Source organism: Rhagoletis pomonella, unplaced genomic scaffold, assembly GCF_013731165.1.
Source record: "Rhagoletis pomonella isolate Grant_MI unplaced genomic scaffold, Rhpom_1.0 Rhpom_scaffold_00007, whole genome shotgun sequence".
Classification (NCBI taxonomy): domain Eukaryota; kingdom Metazoa; phylum Arthropoda; class Insecta; order Diptera; family Tephritidae; genus Rhagoletis; species Rhagoletis pomonella.
In genome coordinates this window covers 54,491,635-54,510,030 of record NW_023458561.1, presented here as the reverse complement: position 1 = coordinate 54,510,030, position 18,396 = coordinate 54,491,635, and the positions used below count along the sequence as shown (strand labels likewise).

At 35.7% G+C, this 18,396-nt stretch overlaps 1 protein-coding gene across 2 annotated transcripts; it reads left to right on the top strand.

Moving 5' to 3' along the window:
* The first annotated feature begins 730 nt into the window (after positions 1–730).
* LOC118743096 lies at positions 731–17,127 on the top strand. 2 transcript variants are annotated; one of them, XM_036475597.1, is made up of 8 exons: positions 731–828; positions 4,521–4,673; positions 4,970–5,291; positions 7,497–7,714; positions 7,858–8,092; positions 13,985–14,165; positions 14,298–14,615; positions 14,739–17,127. In XM_036475597.1, the coding sequence occupies exons 1-8, from the start codon at positions 742–744 to the stop codon at positions 15,445–15,447; spliced, it is 2,223 nt and encodes a 740-aa protein (XP_036331490.1). In that variant the 5' UTR covers positions 731–741; the 3' UTR covers positions 15,448–17,127. The 2 variants fall into 2 exon arrangements, with proteins under 2 accessions (XP_036331490.1, XP_036331489.1); XM_036475596.1 differs by having other exon boundaries at positions 7,494–7,714.
* The last annotated feature ends 1,269 nt before the right edge of the window (positions 17,128–18,396 follow it).

Genomic DNA, 18,396 nt, shown 5'->3' with positions numbered 1-18,396 from the left:
AGCACGCTTCGCTTGTGTACACAAACATTTATGCATATTTCATGGAATTTTTCACCAGCAGCTTTTCCTGTAAAATACCAATTTTTTCACTTATTCACGGTCGCAGCAAACACACATGCAAATATGTGTATTTGGGCTCAGTTCTTCCGGCCGCATCGGTGTTAGCGCTCTCTGTGTATTTTACAAGGTGCACTGACGCCTGCACATATGCAATATTTCATGTTGAGGCTTTTCATTAGTAATACATATTTATGGTATGTTCGATGGCGTTTACTCGCTTGCAGGCAGCTAAAAATACACTCGTACTCACAACTTCATGCAACCACCACTCATGTACATTAGGGTGGCAAAAAATAAATAAAAAATATTAAGCTCCCACACCCCAAAGTTTTTTTTATGGTTGCGGTTTTGGGAGACTTATAAAAAATAGTTAATATTAAAAAATTTATAAATTAACAATTGGGAAGTCTCCTAAAGAGAGACAAAGTTTTCCGATCGAAAAATATTGATTTTAAAGAATTACAATATACAATTTCTACGAAAAATATTCTTCTGATATTATTTTTTTCCATTTAGAAAAATCCTAGGGGGTGAGCGTTTAACATTTTAAACTGTTTTTATCCACATGTATTTTTGGACCACCCTAATGTACATGCATGCAACTTTTTTAAACTTTCCCGCATTTACCTTCTTTTTTGTTTTACAGTGCCCTCAGCGCCACCAGACAACATCCAGATTGGCATGTATAACCTGACAGCGGGTTGGGTGCGTTGGTCACCGCCGCCGCCGCAGCATCATAACGGCAACTTGTTGGGCTATAAAATAGAGGTAAGTGCCCTGCATATATATATAAATTTCTACAAACAAATGTGCATACACCACGTGCCATAATTATAAGTGTAGCGTGCACCACATTTTATTCTTTAAAAACTGTATTAATTAAAATTTCAAACTAAAAAAAAAAACTTTCGAAAAAATTTCGGGCATTTTAGTATAATGTAACGAAAGTACCTAGAGCTTACCATTGATTTTTGTAAATTTTTTTTTTTTTTGAAGGTGTTGATCTTTTTCTTTCATATAAAAAATTCTCGAACATTCTTTATATGGAAGAAAGGGCGCAACGCCGTCAACAAAAACAAAAAACCTAAAAATCTATAGCAAGTTCAAACTACCCCAAATTTACACTTTATTTTGCTAAATTCGAATGTACTACAAAATTGCATACTCAAAATTTTTGAGAAAGTTTTATTGATTTTTCTTTGATATTGCACAAACTTTGAAACTTGTATTTGTTATAAATAGATGAATGCAGTGTTCGGCAGTTGATTACTTTGCGTTGAATTCGATTCCTTAAAAGCTCTGCACTTTTTGTCAAATTATTTTACTGATTGAAAAATTATTAGATTTATTTCTTTTGCAATTAAATAAATATCTCCTTGTAAATCTTCGTTATTTATTAAATAATTAATTATTATTATCATTTTCGTTTAAGAACAAACTATGCTTTAATAAAAAAAAACAACTAATCTTCAATAACAATAAAAAAAATAAAATTAAAAATTGGTGCGCTTATATTTATGACACGGCGTGTAAATGCACATATGTATGTAAATGCTTGCATATTCACCCAGTCTTTTTTGTTTTTTTTTCATACTAGTGTTAATATTTTATTTTGTTTTTATTTTTGTATTTAAGTTTTTTCGTAACCCGCACTGCCATTGTAAATGTAATTTTGTGGTCGGACGAGTGTATGAAGTTTATGAAAAATTAATTTGAAAACTTTTGCGCCATAATATACACACATACATGTATATATATCATACATTCGAACGTGTACTGAATTTTAACGCTATGATTAATTTGTATTGAAATTTCAATACACGCTAAAGTAGCACGGATATATTACATTTTTTAAATTAAAATTTTATGCTTTATAAATATTCAACACTCTGCGCATTTGGAGATTAGAAAATTTATATAAATAAAAAACGTGTGGAAACATGAAACTCTTTTGTCTCTTAACATTTACTGTTGCTATATTTCTGAAAAAATGTTTGGTATTTTGCTGAACTTAAATTTTCTTTTTAATTCGATCAAATTTCATTCAGTTAACAGCAAAACGTTGATAACTGTTTGAATTTGAGAGTTGTATTAATTTAATAAAAACTGAATGAAATTGCATTTTAATTCAATTACGTATCTATGAACGTGCGAGCATTTGTCTGATAAATTTTAAGGAGTTTAGGAATTTTCGTTCTGTAGGAGAAAATATTAGTTATTTGTATTAAAATATATTCCATTGCCGTAGCAGTTTTATTATTAGGAAATGTGAACAATAGCGAAAGCCTAAAATAAAGCGCAAGTTAAAACTAAAAGTAAATTTATACATAACTTCTCGTAATTATCATACCAAATAACCCGGCATATGAAATTTTTTACAGAAACCTGGAGGACTAAAATTTCGTTTTACTTGGAATAAACGAAGCGAATCTTCCTAATTTCGAAATTTCACAAATCAAATCTTCTGATTTCTTACGACATTTTTTCATGTTTGCTTTTGGCTTTGAATGGTGAATTTTTCACGTTTCTTCTCCTTAAGCAAAGGTTATTTGTTCTTCCAAATAATGGCTATGATATTAAAAGGGGCTCTGATAAACATATATATTTTTCGTACGTAAATATACCTATGCCTTCCGCCGTATGCATATTAATATACAGATGAATGTATGCATATCAATTTATGCTGCAATATATACTTAAATACAGAGCTTCAACTGATCTGCTAACGAGGAGGTCTTATGGCGTGTTCTTTTCTAGCGAAAAATATTGCCTTCTCAGTGCCCTCTATGCACAAATATAAAGGAGAGGGCAAAGAAAAGGAAACATTTTTTGTAGAAAATAAAACGCCATTAGTGTTTATTTATTAAATTACAAAAACATATTTATTTTTATTTTCAAAACAATAATAACTAAAAATTATTAGATAATTCAATTCAGAAAAGAAAAGAATATATCCTGAAAAAAAAATAAAATAATTACCCAAAAAATTAATTAAATCGAACTGAAAGATATGTTTCATTTTTAAATAATAAAATCTAAAAATTTAAATTAAAAAAAAATTATAAATAAGTTCTTGAAAAAATTAAATTCAAAAAATATTTTTATTTTTAAAATAATGTAATCTGAAAATTATAAGAATATCATCCTAAAAAGTTCTTCATAATCTAATGAAATTACATATTTACATTTTTCTTTTTTAAATAACAATCTAAAAACTAAAAGAAAATTAAATGAAAAAAATTAATAAAACACAATAGAATGTTTCTAAATATTTAATAAAATTTAAATAAAATATTTTTCTTTTCAATATAAAATCTAAAACGAAAATTAGATAATAAAATAAATTTCTAAGAATTAAATTTATTTGACAACATATATGTATTATTCTTCTTAAAATAATTAAATCTGAAAAGTAAAAGTAAATGCAATAAAATTAAAGACAAAAAATTTTTGAAAATAATTGAAGAAAAAACTCCGCTGCCTCGGTTGTCTCGATCCACTTTGTTGGACCAGTGCGAGCAAAATGATAGCTATACTTATTTATATGTATGTACTTCTGTCAATAGAGCTTTTCACCATAAAATCTAGCAAGGGAGTTAGGGCCGAATTCATAATAAAATTAAGGAATATTTTAAAATTTAAAGGATGCTTTATTTTTCTGATCGATCTCATAAAGCCACTTTAAATACCCGAAATGGAAATTTAAATGACATAAACGTCATTTTGTGGGAAAAAATGACAATCAGCTGATGCAATTTTGCCGAGGTCAGCATTGCCAACTTTGTTATTTCCTTTTAAATTAACCTTTCGTTATTATTCAATTGAAAACACTTCTTGTTTAAAGTACTTTTAAATGACACTTTAACTAAAAGGAAATTTTCGCAAAAAGAACTTTCAGTGTTTCATTATAAAATTGGCCCTAAGACTTTCGTGCCTGAATAAAGAAAATCTTTCAAACTGTCCAGCCGACTGTCTTTACACTACATATCTTTGCTAGAATTGTTCTGTTAGATCAGACCCATCTCAGATATACAATTGTGAAGTGAAGTGATTTTCACCAATGTTAGAGTATGTGAGAATGTATCCTATTGACAAAGCAGAAATCAAATTTTATTTTGTTAAAAAATTATGTATTTTTAAAATTAACTAGATCTTTTAACTTGTTGTTGGTTAGCTAAAATTATTAATTTTAATCCCTGCTTAAAATTAATAATTTTAGCTAACCAACAACAAGTTAAAAGATCTAGTTAATCACGATTTGAACATTTGTACATGTTTGCTGGTACAGAGTGGTGTTGTTCGCAAATTCTTTTATTAACTTGAACTCAAATTTCTAAAAAAAAAACACCACCCTGTGACTGCCAAAATGTACAAATCGGTACAAATGTAGAAATCGTATGATTTTCACTTTACTCAATATTTTTAAATTTTTAATAAATTTTTATTTCCTTCTTCTCCAGGTAACCGCTGGTAATACGTTCAAGGTGTTAGCCAATATGACGCTGAACGCTACAACTACTTCAGTGTTGCTCAACAACCTCACCACAGGCGCCACCTACAATGTGCGTTTGAATTCATACACCAAAGCGGGCGAAGGGCCCTACGCGGAGCCAGTGAGTATTTGAGATAAAAGAAATACATATATCTAAGTACAAATAGAGAGCAAAAAAAAAGCGTACACAGGTTTGTTCCACGAGCTACTCAATGAAAAGAAAGAAAAATAAATAAACTATCAAATGACACTCCTTACATAATTTTCCGAGTAAATAGTTTGTGGAACCAACCTAACTTTAAAGTATATTTTTTGACACTATCTACTAAACATCTTATTTTAACTTAATTAAATTGCACTAAATTATGTATCCCCATTCTAGTTCACTCATTCATTGCTTCTTCTGAATTTTCCTAGGTCTCCTTGTTCATGGATCCCACACACCTAGTGCATCCACCACGCGCTCACCCCAGCGGCTCACATAGTGGCATCGCCGGTAGTCATGGCCATCCTGGTAGCCCGGGTGCCGATGGCAGTCACTATGCTTATCATCCAGCGGGCATGCCAGACGATGCGGCCACCACAACAACACATCATAAATCATCGAATGTAGTGCATCAGACTTGGTTTATGGTATTGGTAATAGTCTTTCTGCTAGCCATATTCTTCGTCACCGTCGGTGTGATGGTATTCTTTAAGCGGCGTCACAAGCTTACCAAGGAGCTGGGTCATTTGAGTGGTGAGTATAATATACAATGTTTAATTAAATTTAACCTCTTAAGACCAGCAGTGGAATTCTGACAATCGCTACACAAAATTTTCGTCGCCACTATTATCAAATTAAAAATGAGTGGGGTCTACAAGCTTACAACTTGAAAAATTTACATACGCAATGCGTAACGAGCAGAGATCGAAGATAATTATTAACCAATTCAAATGCTCGCATAATAACTCTTATCGAAGGAGAAATAAAGTATCAGTCGGAGATTAACCGCAACCTTTTTAATAGTTTTTTAGTTTATCTCAGAGAGAAACCTTTATCGATTCGAAATAAAAAGACGGTTATCTTTGTCGTTATTAGGATAACCGCTAACCCGGGTACTCGGAAAAAAATAACACTACATCCGGGTACCCGTGTAAAGATAATTTAATAAAGATAAGGTAACCACCGACCAGGGTACTCGGGAAAAATAACCCACTATCCGGGTCCCGACAAATATAACCCTCTATCCTGGTACCGGATAATGATAATACCAAATCCGGGTACCCAGATATAGATAACCTACTACTTGGGCAACCGGACAAATATAACCGGTTAATAAATTACCCGGATAAAGATAACCTTCTTCCTGGGTACCCGGATAAAGATACCACTATCCGGTTATACATATATTACCCTTTACCTCTGGTATATGGAGTATGCCCAAAATTACATGATGAACCAGACAGAATAGCTGACCAACTTGTCGCCATTTACAACGAAATTGAAAAATTCAATTATCGAGATATAATCTATTATGCTGGATTTCCACTAGGCAATAAATGGCAGAAATGACAAACGACAAAGTCGGGCATTAAAAAATAATCTTGTCATTACATTAAAAAAATTAAGTTCATTAAGTTCATTTCCACTTGGCATTTTTTTAAATGGCATAAGTTTTTTGTCATTTCAATGCCTAGTGGAAATTCGGCATTAGTCTTACTTTTCTACTCTATTTTTCTTCAATGCTGCAAATAACAAAATAAAACATAATTTTTAAAGTTTTCTATTGGTAGCTCCATTTATATGCGATAAATATTATTCCTCTCACTTAAAACTCGAAAACAAGCATCCATTATAAATTAATCTCATCTCTCTTGAAATAAAATATAAATCCCAGAGAAAGAGATTTATTTCTTGAAATTAAATGTAAATCTCAGTGGGCAAACAGAATAATGCGGGCATTTGTATATCTATCCGAGAGAAACTTTTATGTGACTGAGCAATATGATAAGTATCCGAGAAAATTCAATATGTGTTTTCGGTTAAGAGTTATTTCCTAGCCCTGGTAATCAGCCACATCTCGCGGTATGAGGAGCACTTAACTAGATGTGTCATGTTGTTAGGCGCGCCTGCTGTTCAATTTGGAGATTTTTGGCGATCAAAAAAAAACTATAACTAATGTTGGAATCCGCCTGCTGAACATGAGCTAATGAAGATGGAATACTACTTTTTAAGATAGTTTTCCCTTTGTGGGCATACTCAAAATTTTGTTTCGATTTTTTCTAATATTTTTGGAAGCTTAAGAGGCCACAGTGACCCAAAATTTTGGCAATTTGTTACACACAATTTGAAGAGGTTTAATGTCGCGGAAAGTTGGTAATCACTCAAAATTAAGTATTAAATGCGAAAATTTTAATTAGGCTTACAACAAAAATTGTACCATTTTTAACCATTATTTTCGTTATGCATACATAACTATGCGCCGTCTTTGTTAATTCCCCATAATAAATAATGGCTAAATGCTACCATAAAAAAAACCAAGTTTTCCTCCACAATGTTTTTCCTCATTAAATCGAAAAACCGCCACGCTCTTAATTATAAGAATCGTTTACGTGATACAATATGTATGAACGTATTCTCGGAGCACAGCAATTAATATCAATTTTTTATGCACTTGCATTTCTTGAAAATTAATTGCTGCCTCATCTTTACTTTACATCATTTGCATTCGCAATTGTGTTAAATTCCATACTCTTCTCTGCCTTCGTATTTAAAATATAAAAATAAGCAGAAAATAAAAATTAACGAATCACCAAAAATCTTTTTTTTTTGTTTGCACGACGTTCGCATTTCATCACCCAATTTTCTTTTATGCTTTCCTTCTTGCAATATTCTTCTGCGTTGTTGCTTCTTTTTCGCCTTTCATCATCCCATCTCTACTCGCAACGAAAACTGCAGTAGTCAGTGCCAACGAAATCACTGCGCTTAATATTAATGGCAAGGATAGCCTGTGGATTGACCGTGGCTGGCGTACCACCGACACCGACAAAGATTCCGGCTTGAGTGAGACGAAACTGCTGTCGAATGCGAACAGTCAATCCAACTACACTTCAGATGGCGGCACCGACTATGCGGAAGTGGATACGCGCAACATGAGCACCTTCTACAATTGTCGAAAGGTAAGTGTGAAAAGAATCACTGGCGCGGAAAGAAAAATCTTAAAAAAATATTTAAATTATGCTAAAAGCGAAAATATGTCGAGGAATTGTATTTTATTGTATTTTTCTTTTTATTTTTTTCGCCCCCGTTTTATGCGCCCCAGAGCCCCGAGAATCCAACACCATACGCCACAACAATGATTGTTGGCGCTTCTTCGACGGAGACCACCTGCATGAAGACATCCTCATCAAGCACCGATCAGGATTCCGGCACCCACTCGCCGAACTCAGATGGCAATACGCCACAATGTGTTGCTGGCGGTGTAGGCGTTGGCGTTACTGCGGCTGGTATGCCACCAGTAAACAGTGGCAAGCACAACTATCATCCTTATCCAGCAGGTTTGTGGAAATACGAGTGGTTGCTATTAAATTTTTTTTTTAATTTTATTAAATTTAATTTGTTACCCTAAATACACTTAGTAATTCGGATTATTTCATGCGTACATATATTGTGATGCTAAATCTTATCATTTCATGCTTCGTTGTTGCATGCCACTAACGAAATTTCATTACCTGCCTACCTTCTCTTAGTGATTTTTCGATTTGGTTTTCCTAGTTTCTTGCTATTGATTTTTAAGTATAACGGAATTTACTAAGTAATACACTAAGGTATATGGATGAAATAAGGGTCTCTTGTAGAGCCCAAAAGGCCACTAATTTTCTAACGTATGTACATATATATTTATATACCAAAAGACTCAGAAATATGATGTTTAGGCGCGACTGCTAACATCCAGCGCCTAAATGCATGCTTGGTACTGCTGCATGTACAAAATTGTCCTTCATTAAATTTATGAAATTTTTTACGCATGTACTTCTCAACTTTCTTAAGTTCTAATTTGATGGCAGTTCAAAGGATGTTCGGCCTAGTGTGCTGCATCCTCCGGACAATTGATTTTGACTAGAGATCATACCGAGTATACATACTTTTCCTATTTTGAGCAAGAAATTATTTTTTTTTTTTGCTTTTTAAGGTAAACAATCGGTAATTCCCTGTTTACTCCTTCATAAAGGGCAAAGTTGAGATTTCAATATTAATGAGGATAACCTAACCTAACCTAGCCCAGATGTTGGCCAGTCCAGGGATCGAAACCAGGTCCTACTAAGTGGTAGTACGCATCTTTAACCAATCATTCATAGACCTCAATATCAGCATACACACCAACCATTTCAAGCATTGATTCTTACCAGAGACCGTAACGGTTATAAGTTTTATTATAAAAATCACTTTTTAATCGTTATTAACTGAGTTTTATTTTTTGCTCGGAAAATAATCGTTACGTTTTAAGTTTTATTTTTTGCTCAGAAAAAAAATTGATTTTTTGCGTATGCGTATGCGCTTTTTTGCACTTTTTCTTTAGAAATGTGGTTCTCTTTGTTTCTGCCCTGGTATCTGTATTTTCATTACCCACTCCACAGTGGCGTTAAAGGTTCAATGCAGCCGCCCCCTGTCTATTCACGCATGCGCATACGCATACGCAAAAATTAAGTTTTATTTTCTGAGCAAAAAATAAAAGTCAAGAAATAACGATTATTTTCCGAGCAAAAAATAAAACTTAAAACCTAACGATTATTTTCCGAGCAAAAAATAAAACTTAAAACGTAACCATTATTTTCCGAGCAAAAAATAAAACTTAAAACGTAACGATTATTTTCCGAGCAAAAAATAAAAATTTAAACCTAACGATTATTTTCCGAGCAAAAAATAAAACTCAAAACATAACGATTATTTTCTGAGTAAAAAATAAAACTCAAAATATAATGATTAAACTTGATTTTTATAAGTAAAAATTAAAAAATAAAAATGAGTGCCGCTGAAGGTACTACGAGTAATAAGAAATATATTGGTTTACTCCTTATGCATGTAGCATTTCTCTTTCGCGTGATTTTTTGAGTTGAAATTTCAAAGGATAATAGTTATTTGCGGTCCCTGATTCTTACTTCTAGATGTGGGTTCGTAAAGCGTGGAACATAAGACGATGACCTTGATTAAAGAATGTGCTCTATTACGGCTGTTACATACTAAAGGGGTATTGGAGCAGTGTTGCCGTTGTGCGACTAAAGGGGCAATTTGACCCTTTTTAGGCGCCAATACCCTTTGACCCGAGTTTTTGAAAATTTTAATTTTTTTACCCTTTTTTAGATTTAATTGTGACTTTTGCCCCTTTTCAGAGATTTCTTTTAGGAAATATTAACAGAACCATGCTATTGAAAAATAGTCCCTCCTGTAAGTACGAAAAAATATATCACTTAAAACTTTTAAAGATTTATTCTTTTACTAGTAAAGAAAAGCAAAAATAATATGGTGACCCTTTGTTTCGTCAATTACCTCTTTCTTGCGACTTTCTGAAAATTCTCAACGGCAACACTGTATTGGACGAGATAAATATTTTCCTTGCAATGTACTTTCAGAAAGTTTTATTTATTTTGGTGATAGAAAAGTTTGCTACATTTTGCTAAACATCTCTGTTATGCATGCAATAAAGATATTCCTTAATTCCTTGTTTTTTTTTGTAATTTGATTCAAAGCAGCATTTTACTGCATTTAATTACTTGCGCTCTAAGTTCACAATTTTCTTAAATTAAATTTTTCCACCTTTATTTCGATTCGTACTTGATTCACATACATAGGTAGATATTAAACTCTCCTGATGAGCACATACATATGTATGTATGTTTGTAATTTAAACATATCAGTATGTTTGTAAATACAATAAAAAGCAAGAGATAAATCTGGCTATGCTTCTTGTTTGCCCTTGTTAAATCAAAAAAATATTCCATTTCGTGCCTTTCGTTGATATCCTTTTAGCAATAAGCGCATAGTTGCAGCAAATGTGTATGTACATATGTGCGCGTACGTTGTATGTGCTTTTTATCGGATTTAGCTAAAGATTTGCTATCAATTTTCGCTTCGTTCCATTTTTGACTACCAGAGCAATGCTTCTGCTTTCAAACTTTTTTTTTTTTTGTTCCCTTACTTGCATTTTTGTTTAGCTTTGCTTCTTACACAGACACATTCATAGACTGCCACTGGCTTTGTAAAAATGCTTTTGTTTTCGCACTCGATTAGATTTGCTTAAAGAGATTTCGACATTTTTTGGTTTTCATCTGATATCCTTGATATCCTTTATTTCGCCTATGTTGAACACTTTTTATTCTAACTTTACTTGCTTTTACATTCAATTGTTGGTACAAATGTAATATATACGTATGTATATATGTTTATCCCTATGTTGTCGTACAATTTTGCCCTGCAATACTCCTGCCAACCAGCCTGCTATTGCCACTGATTGCTATTGACAGCTGCTCGATTGGGGGACTGCCACGTTTTATTCATCTGATTGCATTGTAATTTCAACCCCTGCAGCTAGGATCTGAACTCTTACTGCTTTGTTATACGAACATTAATTTTTTTCTACTCCGCATTTCTGCTTCTACGTACATAGTTATTTTGCCTATCTGGCCGCCAGTATTATTTCTTTCGTGATTTGTTCAGTTTATCCTTCGCTAAGTTGGCAGTATTTGCAAAATTAAAAATTCAATTACTTGCGGCAAAACTTCTCTCGCCTCCTGCTTTTTTGCTCCTTTGATTTCATTCTGCATTTGGCCTTTGAAGTGTTTCCTGTTTCCAAGTGTTGGATAAGTAACTCGACGTTGCTAAACATGTGCGCGATGCGGTATGCTATGTGGCATGTGGGGGGAATAGGAAATAAATGCATACTTATACTGCCGCCAGCCGATGGCAGTTTTACGCTTTGCGGCAGCGTTAAAGCTGCTCTAGATTTGCAGCTGATAAATTGCGGTAATGCGGCATTAGTTATCTGCACTTCAGCGGCAAATTGTTTTTTCCTTCTGTAAAGTCGGCAGCGCTTAGCCTGCAGGCAGAAAAAGCTAATTTAAAGGAGTCATAGCATCCGGTTTACATAAATATTTTATTAATCTTGATTTGCATTTAATGATCGTGTATATGTAGATACTCGTATGTATGAGTGTATGCAGGTACAAAAAAAATTAGTCCCTTACCTTTTCGGGGGAATAAGTAATTAATTTTAGGTATTTAAAAATTTGTTCAAGGAAATAATGAGCATAATATGTATGTATATGTAAATATTTTTACTAATTCATCTGAAAAGCTTAAATACACTGTGCAACAAATTTAAAAACGTTGGGAGTGGTGGGCATCGGAGCAACAGCATTTGATTAAGCTGGTAAAATAATGAAGAAATGCCAAAGGATTTTAAAAAGTTGATTAACATCCCTTTTTTATCTCAATTTGTATTTTCGTGTTTTCAGCTGTAATTTCTTGAAAAAATAAAATAAAAATAAAAACACATTTTCCAAAGTTAAGGAAAGGAAGGGAAGGAGAACGGATGGCAGGAGTTTATTGTTTTTATTATCCAAATATATATGTACATACATATGTATGTAAATAGCTACACACACATACTGTTTGTCTCCTCTCACTTCCAACGCATGCACGTGTTTGCAAAATGATGACGAAGTGATTTTATATGGAAAATAATTTATGCCCATATATTTGAATAAAATAAACATCCGTATTTCGAAGATATCAACCAATACTTCCCATATACCGAACGAAAGGAAAAAACTTGAGTTTTTGATTAAAGAAAACAAAAACAAAATCATTGGAGTGGTTTTCGAGCATTTTGATAATAAAAAAATCTGCAAATTTGGTGCCTTAAAATGCTCAATATTTGTTGAATTTATGTAAAATTTGTACACGATAATATTTCTAGTACTCCAAAGAACATGCATATATCCCGAAAATGTAAGTTATATTTGCAAATCATAAGTTGCTGGATCACTTTAAAGGCTCAAAACAGACCCCAAAATAAGCCAGTATTTACCGTTGTTTCTACGACAGAAACCTAATTGGTTACTTAGAGGAATGCATTTGTTGATAGACTTGGGAACATAACTTTGAAACGCCATACTTTTCTTTGAAATCGCTTCACTAGTGCTCGTGCAGTAGGCGTTTTCGTGAAGCTCTAAAAATTACAACTACAACATTTAAGCTTAGCCTCCATATCGAAACGTAAGACGTGTTCTACGTCAAAATTGTAGTCACGTTTTAGTTCCTAAGCAGAAGATTTTCTGATAAGTAATTTTGTACCTCATAAATAAGTTGAACGATTTGCTGAGTTGGAAACTCTTTCCAAAGCTCTTAAAAAACTAGAAAAACGGTTATGTTTCGACAGTAACTGGCGCTCCTAGTTTAAAATAATATTTTGCTGCAATAACCTGGTCTTGGATTACTATTGATAACACCGTGCGACAAAAATGAAAAATAGATCGAAACACACGAAGTAATCAATATACTCACGAAACTGTGGGCCAAATATAGCTGAACTGCGTTTTTAGTTTTTCTCTCTGCCGTAAGAAAATTTTTAAAGGACTTTGTAGTCTCAAAGATATGATTAATTCAAAAATTCAGTTCAATATAGAATCAAAATATGGGTACCAAATGGAAAAGAAAACTCTGCAGAATTAAATTTTTTTTTTTTTGGTTAGCAATGATGAATAAGTATTGAAAATGCTCTTCTAATTAATTTTATTTTTTAAGTTAATAAAGAGGATGTGGTCGAGCTACATTAGTCCTTAATATATAATTTTTTTTTAAATAATTATCGCAACATTTCAAGGATATTGAAGGATAAAATTTTAAAAGGACATTTTCGAAAGATAATCGTCCTTATGCTTAACCGGCTTTAATTCTACAAAATGTTTTCTTTAATTTGATACCCATAACATTTTTCCACATTGCAATGAATTAAAAAAAGGAATTATTTTTTTGAAGAAATCATATTTTTCGAATTTCAAAGTCTTTAAAAAAAAATTCTGACGTCAGAGAGAAAAACTAGAAACGCAGTTCTTCTATATTTGGCTCACAGTTTTTCGAATGTATTGATTTTTTTTGCGTGTAAAATTTACTGTCGCACGGTGTAATCATTCAGTTTTTACGAAGATACAAAGATCAAAATGCATATAATTAATTTTGTTTGATTTTTTTTAATTAACAAAATTTATGTATGAATGCTTGCATATAAGCGAAGTATTAATTGCCATTTAAAATGTTCTCTACAATTTCATGTCCTCTCCAACTTCCGGCTCCTCACATATACTTTGCGCTGAAAAAAATCATTTGATGTTCTATGTCGTTATTGCTGTTGTCTTATTAACTTGCAAAAAAAATAAAAAATTAAATGACAGAGCAATTTAATTGGTCAGAATTCTTGCCACCACCACCGGAGCATCCACCACCGCTACCCAGCGGTTGCAGCGGCGGCGGCGGAGGCAACGGCGCAGTAGGCGTCATATATGCGCCTGGCTCACCACAGTCTTCGCGTAAAAGCTCCAAGAGCGGTGGTTCAGGTGTGTCCACACATCAAAGGTAAGTTTCAAACTACTTTGATTTTCTTAAACCTTGCAGGAAGCAGCCTTTTTGTTTAATTACTGCTAAACTATACGTTAATTTCATTTTAATTAAATAAGAATTGCATTTTACTTCTCCTCGCTCCTCCAGCGCTTTGAATTCATCCATACACAGCAGCTCCTCGGGCGGTTTCTCGACGTGGGGTGTGGCACCACAGTGCGTTGCCTCGCGGCCAACAGAGAATTACTACAACAACCCTTTGCCCTGCGTGGGCGGCGCACAGAATCGCTACCAAATTACACCGACCGGCCAACATCCTCCACCACTACCGCCATACTTTCCCCCCGGCGCCGCAGGCACCGCACAATTACCGCCACGCAACATACATATCCACTACCCGGCGCCCAGACACGCAATGAGCGAGTATCAGCCGTCGGGCACGCACAATTCCCGCTGTTCCAATGGCCGGTAAGTACCCGTACAACGGCGTAGGCCAATTACTTTGCTCTTCTGTTGTTGCAATGATGCAACCAAGTTACTGTGCGCACTGCAATTGTAATTTAATATTCGCTCTTCTCGTTTTGGTTACAGAGCCTGCAATAGCTGTGATGCGCTCGCTTCGCCACTCCAGCCACTGCCACCACCCGGTGACGGTTGGTACCAACCCCTGCAGGCGCATCTGCCACCCAATGCCGGTGGCGCCAACCCAATCTATCAATGTTCCTCCGAGTGTTCTGACCATTCGCGGCACTCACATTCGCACACGCATACGCACAACCATCCGCACGCACACCAACAGCACCATCAACATATGCACGCGCATCAGCATCACACGCATGCAGCAGCAGCGGCGGCAGCGGCCGCGCACGCGGGCAACGGCAATGACACCATGCGCTCAGAAAGCAGCCAAGACGGCGGCAAAGGCAACTACCGCTGTCAAAAGCAAACCGGTGCCGGTGGCGGGGGTAGCGGCAATAGTAATGGTGGTTATGCGGACATCAACGAGTGCGCAGAGCGTGAACACATGCTGAAAGGCAACGGCGGCGGCGGCGGCAATGGCAATACAAGCACGCTAGGCGGCAGCTCGTCCTGCGGCTATGAGGTGCTTGGCGATCATCGCAATTGCAGCGACTGCTGCAGCAGCTCACGCGAAGGCGACACCTGTTCGTGCAGCGAAGGCTCCTGTCTGTATGCGGAGGCGGGCGAACCAGGCATGCTGCCAAGCAGCGCGCATCTAGGCGTTGGCGGTGGTAGTGGCGTCGTAGCTGCAGGCAAGCTGGTGACGCAGCAAGGCAATTGATATGCGGCCGGCGTAAGTGATGTGGTCATGTACTTTTAGTGGTTGCCGACGGTGCAGCTGCCAATGTACGACACAATGTATGCCACAGGCGAAGGTGGCCGCGTCGGCGACAATTGTGGTAGCGGCAGCAGCAGCATCGATGCGGCGCTAATTTGTGAGTAGTCTAGGTACATAAGTTAAACTAGTTAAGCTCTATGCTTATTTGACTAAAGTAACTAGTGAAGTATGGTGGTATGTATAGTTAAGCTAAGTACGCGTTTTTAACAAGGCGCAAACACGAATGTACATACGCATGTAAGGATATGGTTGTGTAGACATATGTACATATGTATTTGTAAGGGCGGCGCATGTCCGCAAACATAGCGAGAAAAACGTGGGAAACTAAAATGAAAAAAAAAACACACAAATCGAACAAAGACCTCGAAGCAGTACTGGCTACTGACCGACCGACAAATTTGCATTTTTCTGCTTTCTGGTGGCATTAATTTTCCTTAGCATATACACAGGCGCATCACGCAATGGCAACTTGATTAAAGTTATTTCGTCATTTACTTGTGGCTGTTTAGTTTTATTCGAAAGTTTCTAACATAAATGTGTATGTACCACAATTTCGAATATCTTTCTTTGTATTCCTTATGAGGGCAGACATTTCGCGTAGACTGAACTAACCACCTTACATCACTAAGCATGGCGATCCACTTAAACTTCGATTTATTAAGTCTTCCTGTGATTTTAAGTAACTTCTTCGCGTCACTGGCGTAGCAGCACACGAGTGGAAAAGGACTCTCTTGCTTGCTTAACCAGAGCTTTTTTAGCATACCACGCGTCAGTTTAAAAAATGGCTACGCTTCAGCAGCGACTCCTTGCCACAATTCAACTTAAGTGGATAACAATTTTCGTTTTTCATTGAAATGCAAATAGGTGTTACACACTCACTCAAACAAAAGCATACAATGTGTACAAAGATACAAATATATCTGTAAGTAATTGCATTTAACCATTTCGACTTAGTCGATACTACTCAGACTAACGTATAAATGGTACCAGTGTACCGTTGTTCATTCTTCAAGTCACCCTAAACCAGTATTCCTTAAAAAAAAAAGCTCACATACACACATACATATGTAATGTTACGTGCATTCACAGAGGCTCTGCAAGGACTTCAGCATGTCTTAGGTCCTTTCAAGTAGATATGCAAAGCGAAATTTCGTCATTGGTTTAACACGCGATTTGCAACATGTATACTATAAATGACGTTCCCTACTTCTGAATTGCCTATTTTGTTGAAGAATCGCGTTTCTACATTCATTAGTTATTCCGCTTTGAATGGCAACAAGCGGTTTTGCTGCAAGCTATCACAATGCTGGCATAAATCTATGGCAATGGTCGCATAAAAGCGAAGTTTATGTGGCAATAAATTACTTAATCGGTTGATAAATGGTGGTTTGCCTACGATTGAAGGGCGATGGAGGAACTAATGATAGCTTAAATGCAGATTTAATAGTAGGCGAAACTTTTCTGAGTACTTATTTTGGCAGCTGAAAACCACTACTTCTTGAATTTTAAGGTTTAAATGTTATAATTTAAGTATTTATGAGTGTGACTGGGAAAAATACTCCGTATTTTATTTTAAAAATTCAAATAACATGTTATTGTAGAATTTGTTCATATTTACATATATAAATGTCGATGGTCCTCTGTAATAACGACACAATTCGAAATTCAAAAAATAAAAACTATTACTACTGTCTTGTCACTAATCCTTGTCCAATCCATTTTCATACCTTACTAAAGTGAGCAGCAAGGATTTCTAAAGTAAGTACTAAAGATTAGACATGGGCCGAGCAAAGATTCGTGACCTGATCCACTTAAAGTAGTAAGCGTTTTTATTTTTTAAATTTTGAATTGTGTCGTTATTACACAGGACCATCGATATGTTTGTATAAGTATATAGTCCGACTTGTGGCGTTCTTGGCTGTCTCACCTGCTATTGCATTACGCTCTATTTCCGTGTGGCCGGACACCCAATAGATATGTGGCCTTCTGTCGGCGGCTAGCCTGTCAATGGATGTTTATGGATGAAATGCTATATGTGGTAAATGCCTTAATTGCCGCCTGATTGTCTACGTTTAGGTTTACTTTTGAATTGATTGTACTTTCGGGGTAGGCTTCCTCTCTTCATTGCTAAAAGCTCTACTTGAAAAATGCTGCAATGGTAAGCGATAAGCGTACTGGCAAACGTTCAGTTCCCGGAAATAAATCCCGGCTACCACTCCCGTTACCATTTTAGATCCTTCCGTGAAAAGGTTTGGGAATCTGCGGCTACGTTTCATTCCTTTGCGCTATCCCTCCTCCTCCTCAATCACTGCGCGAAGCTTTCGTTCCCACATAAAGCTAGGTGCCATGTAGACCGTGCTGCCTGTGATTCCCGCCCCAATTGTGCTTTTGTGCTCAAAGGTTCTGAAATGGAATTCCCTTAAGGCCATCAATCTGCCTGCGAATTGAATAGCACGCTTTTCCGCAAATAGGTCAATGGGCGGTCAACTGAGAATTTTTTCAAGATCAGCCGTTGGAGTGGACCTCAGCGCTGCCGTGATGCACAGCCCTGCGATGCGCTTAACCTTCTCCATTGGCCCGAGGTATGAGCACTTTTTTGCTGCCTTCAACTACACCAAAGCGCCGTGGAGCAGTATTGGTCTGACACTCTAAAACGCTTTATAACTCGGAAAAATAAAAAATTATTCATCAAAATTTAATATGTATACTATACTTATCTTCGCACCTGGCAGTTAGGGAACGTACCCATACTTCGTGACCCACTTTTTGCAATTTTTAACCTCCCTCCCCCCCCCCGGTGACCTCGCGTAGAATATTCCAAGATCACCCTCCCCCTACAGTTTTCACGTAGTAATTCATAAATATGGTTTTGAATCATTTCTAGCTAAAAAA

Coding starts and splice junctions, on each gene's coding strand:
- LOC118743096 (XM_036475596.1), top strand. CDS start 742: ATGTATAACCTGACAGCGGGTTGGGTGCGTTGGTCACCGCCGCCGCCG. Junction 8,093..13,984: donor CTATCATCCTTATCCAGCAG/GTTTGTGGAAAT, acceptor ATTAAATGACAG/AGCAATTTAATTGGTCAGAA. Junction 14,616..14,738: donor TCCCGCTGTTCCAATGGCCG/GTAAGTACCCGT, acceptor TTTTGGTTACAG/AGCCTGCAATAGCTGTGATG.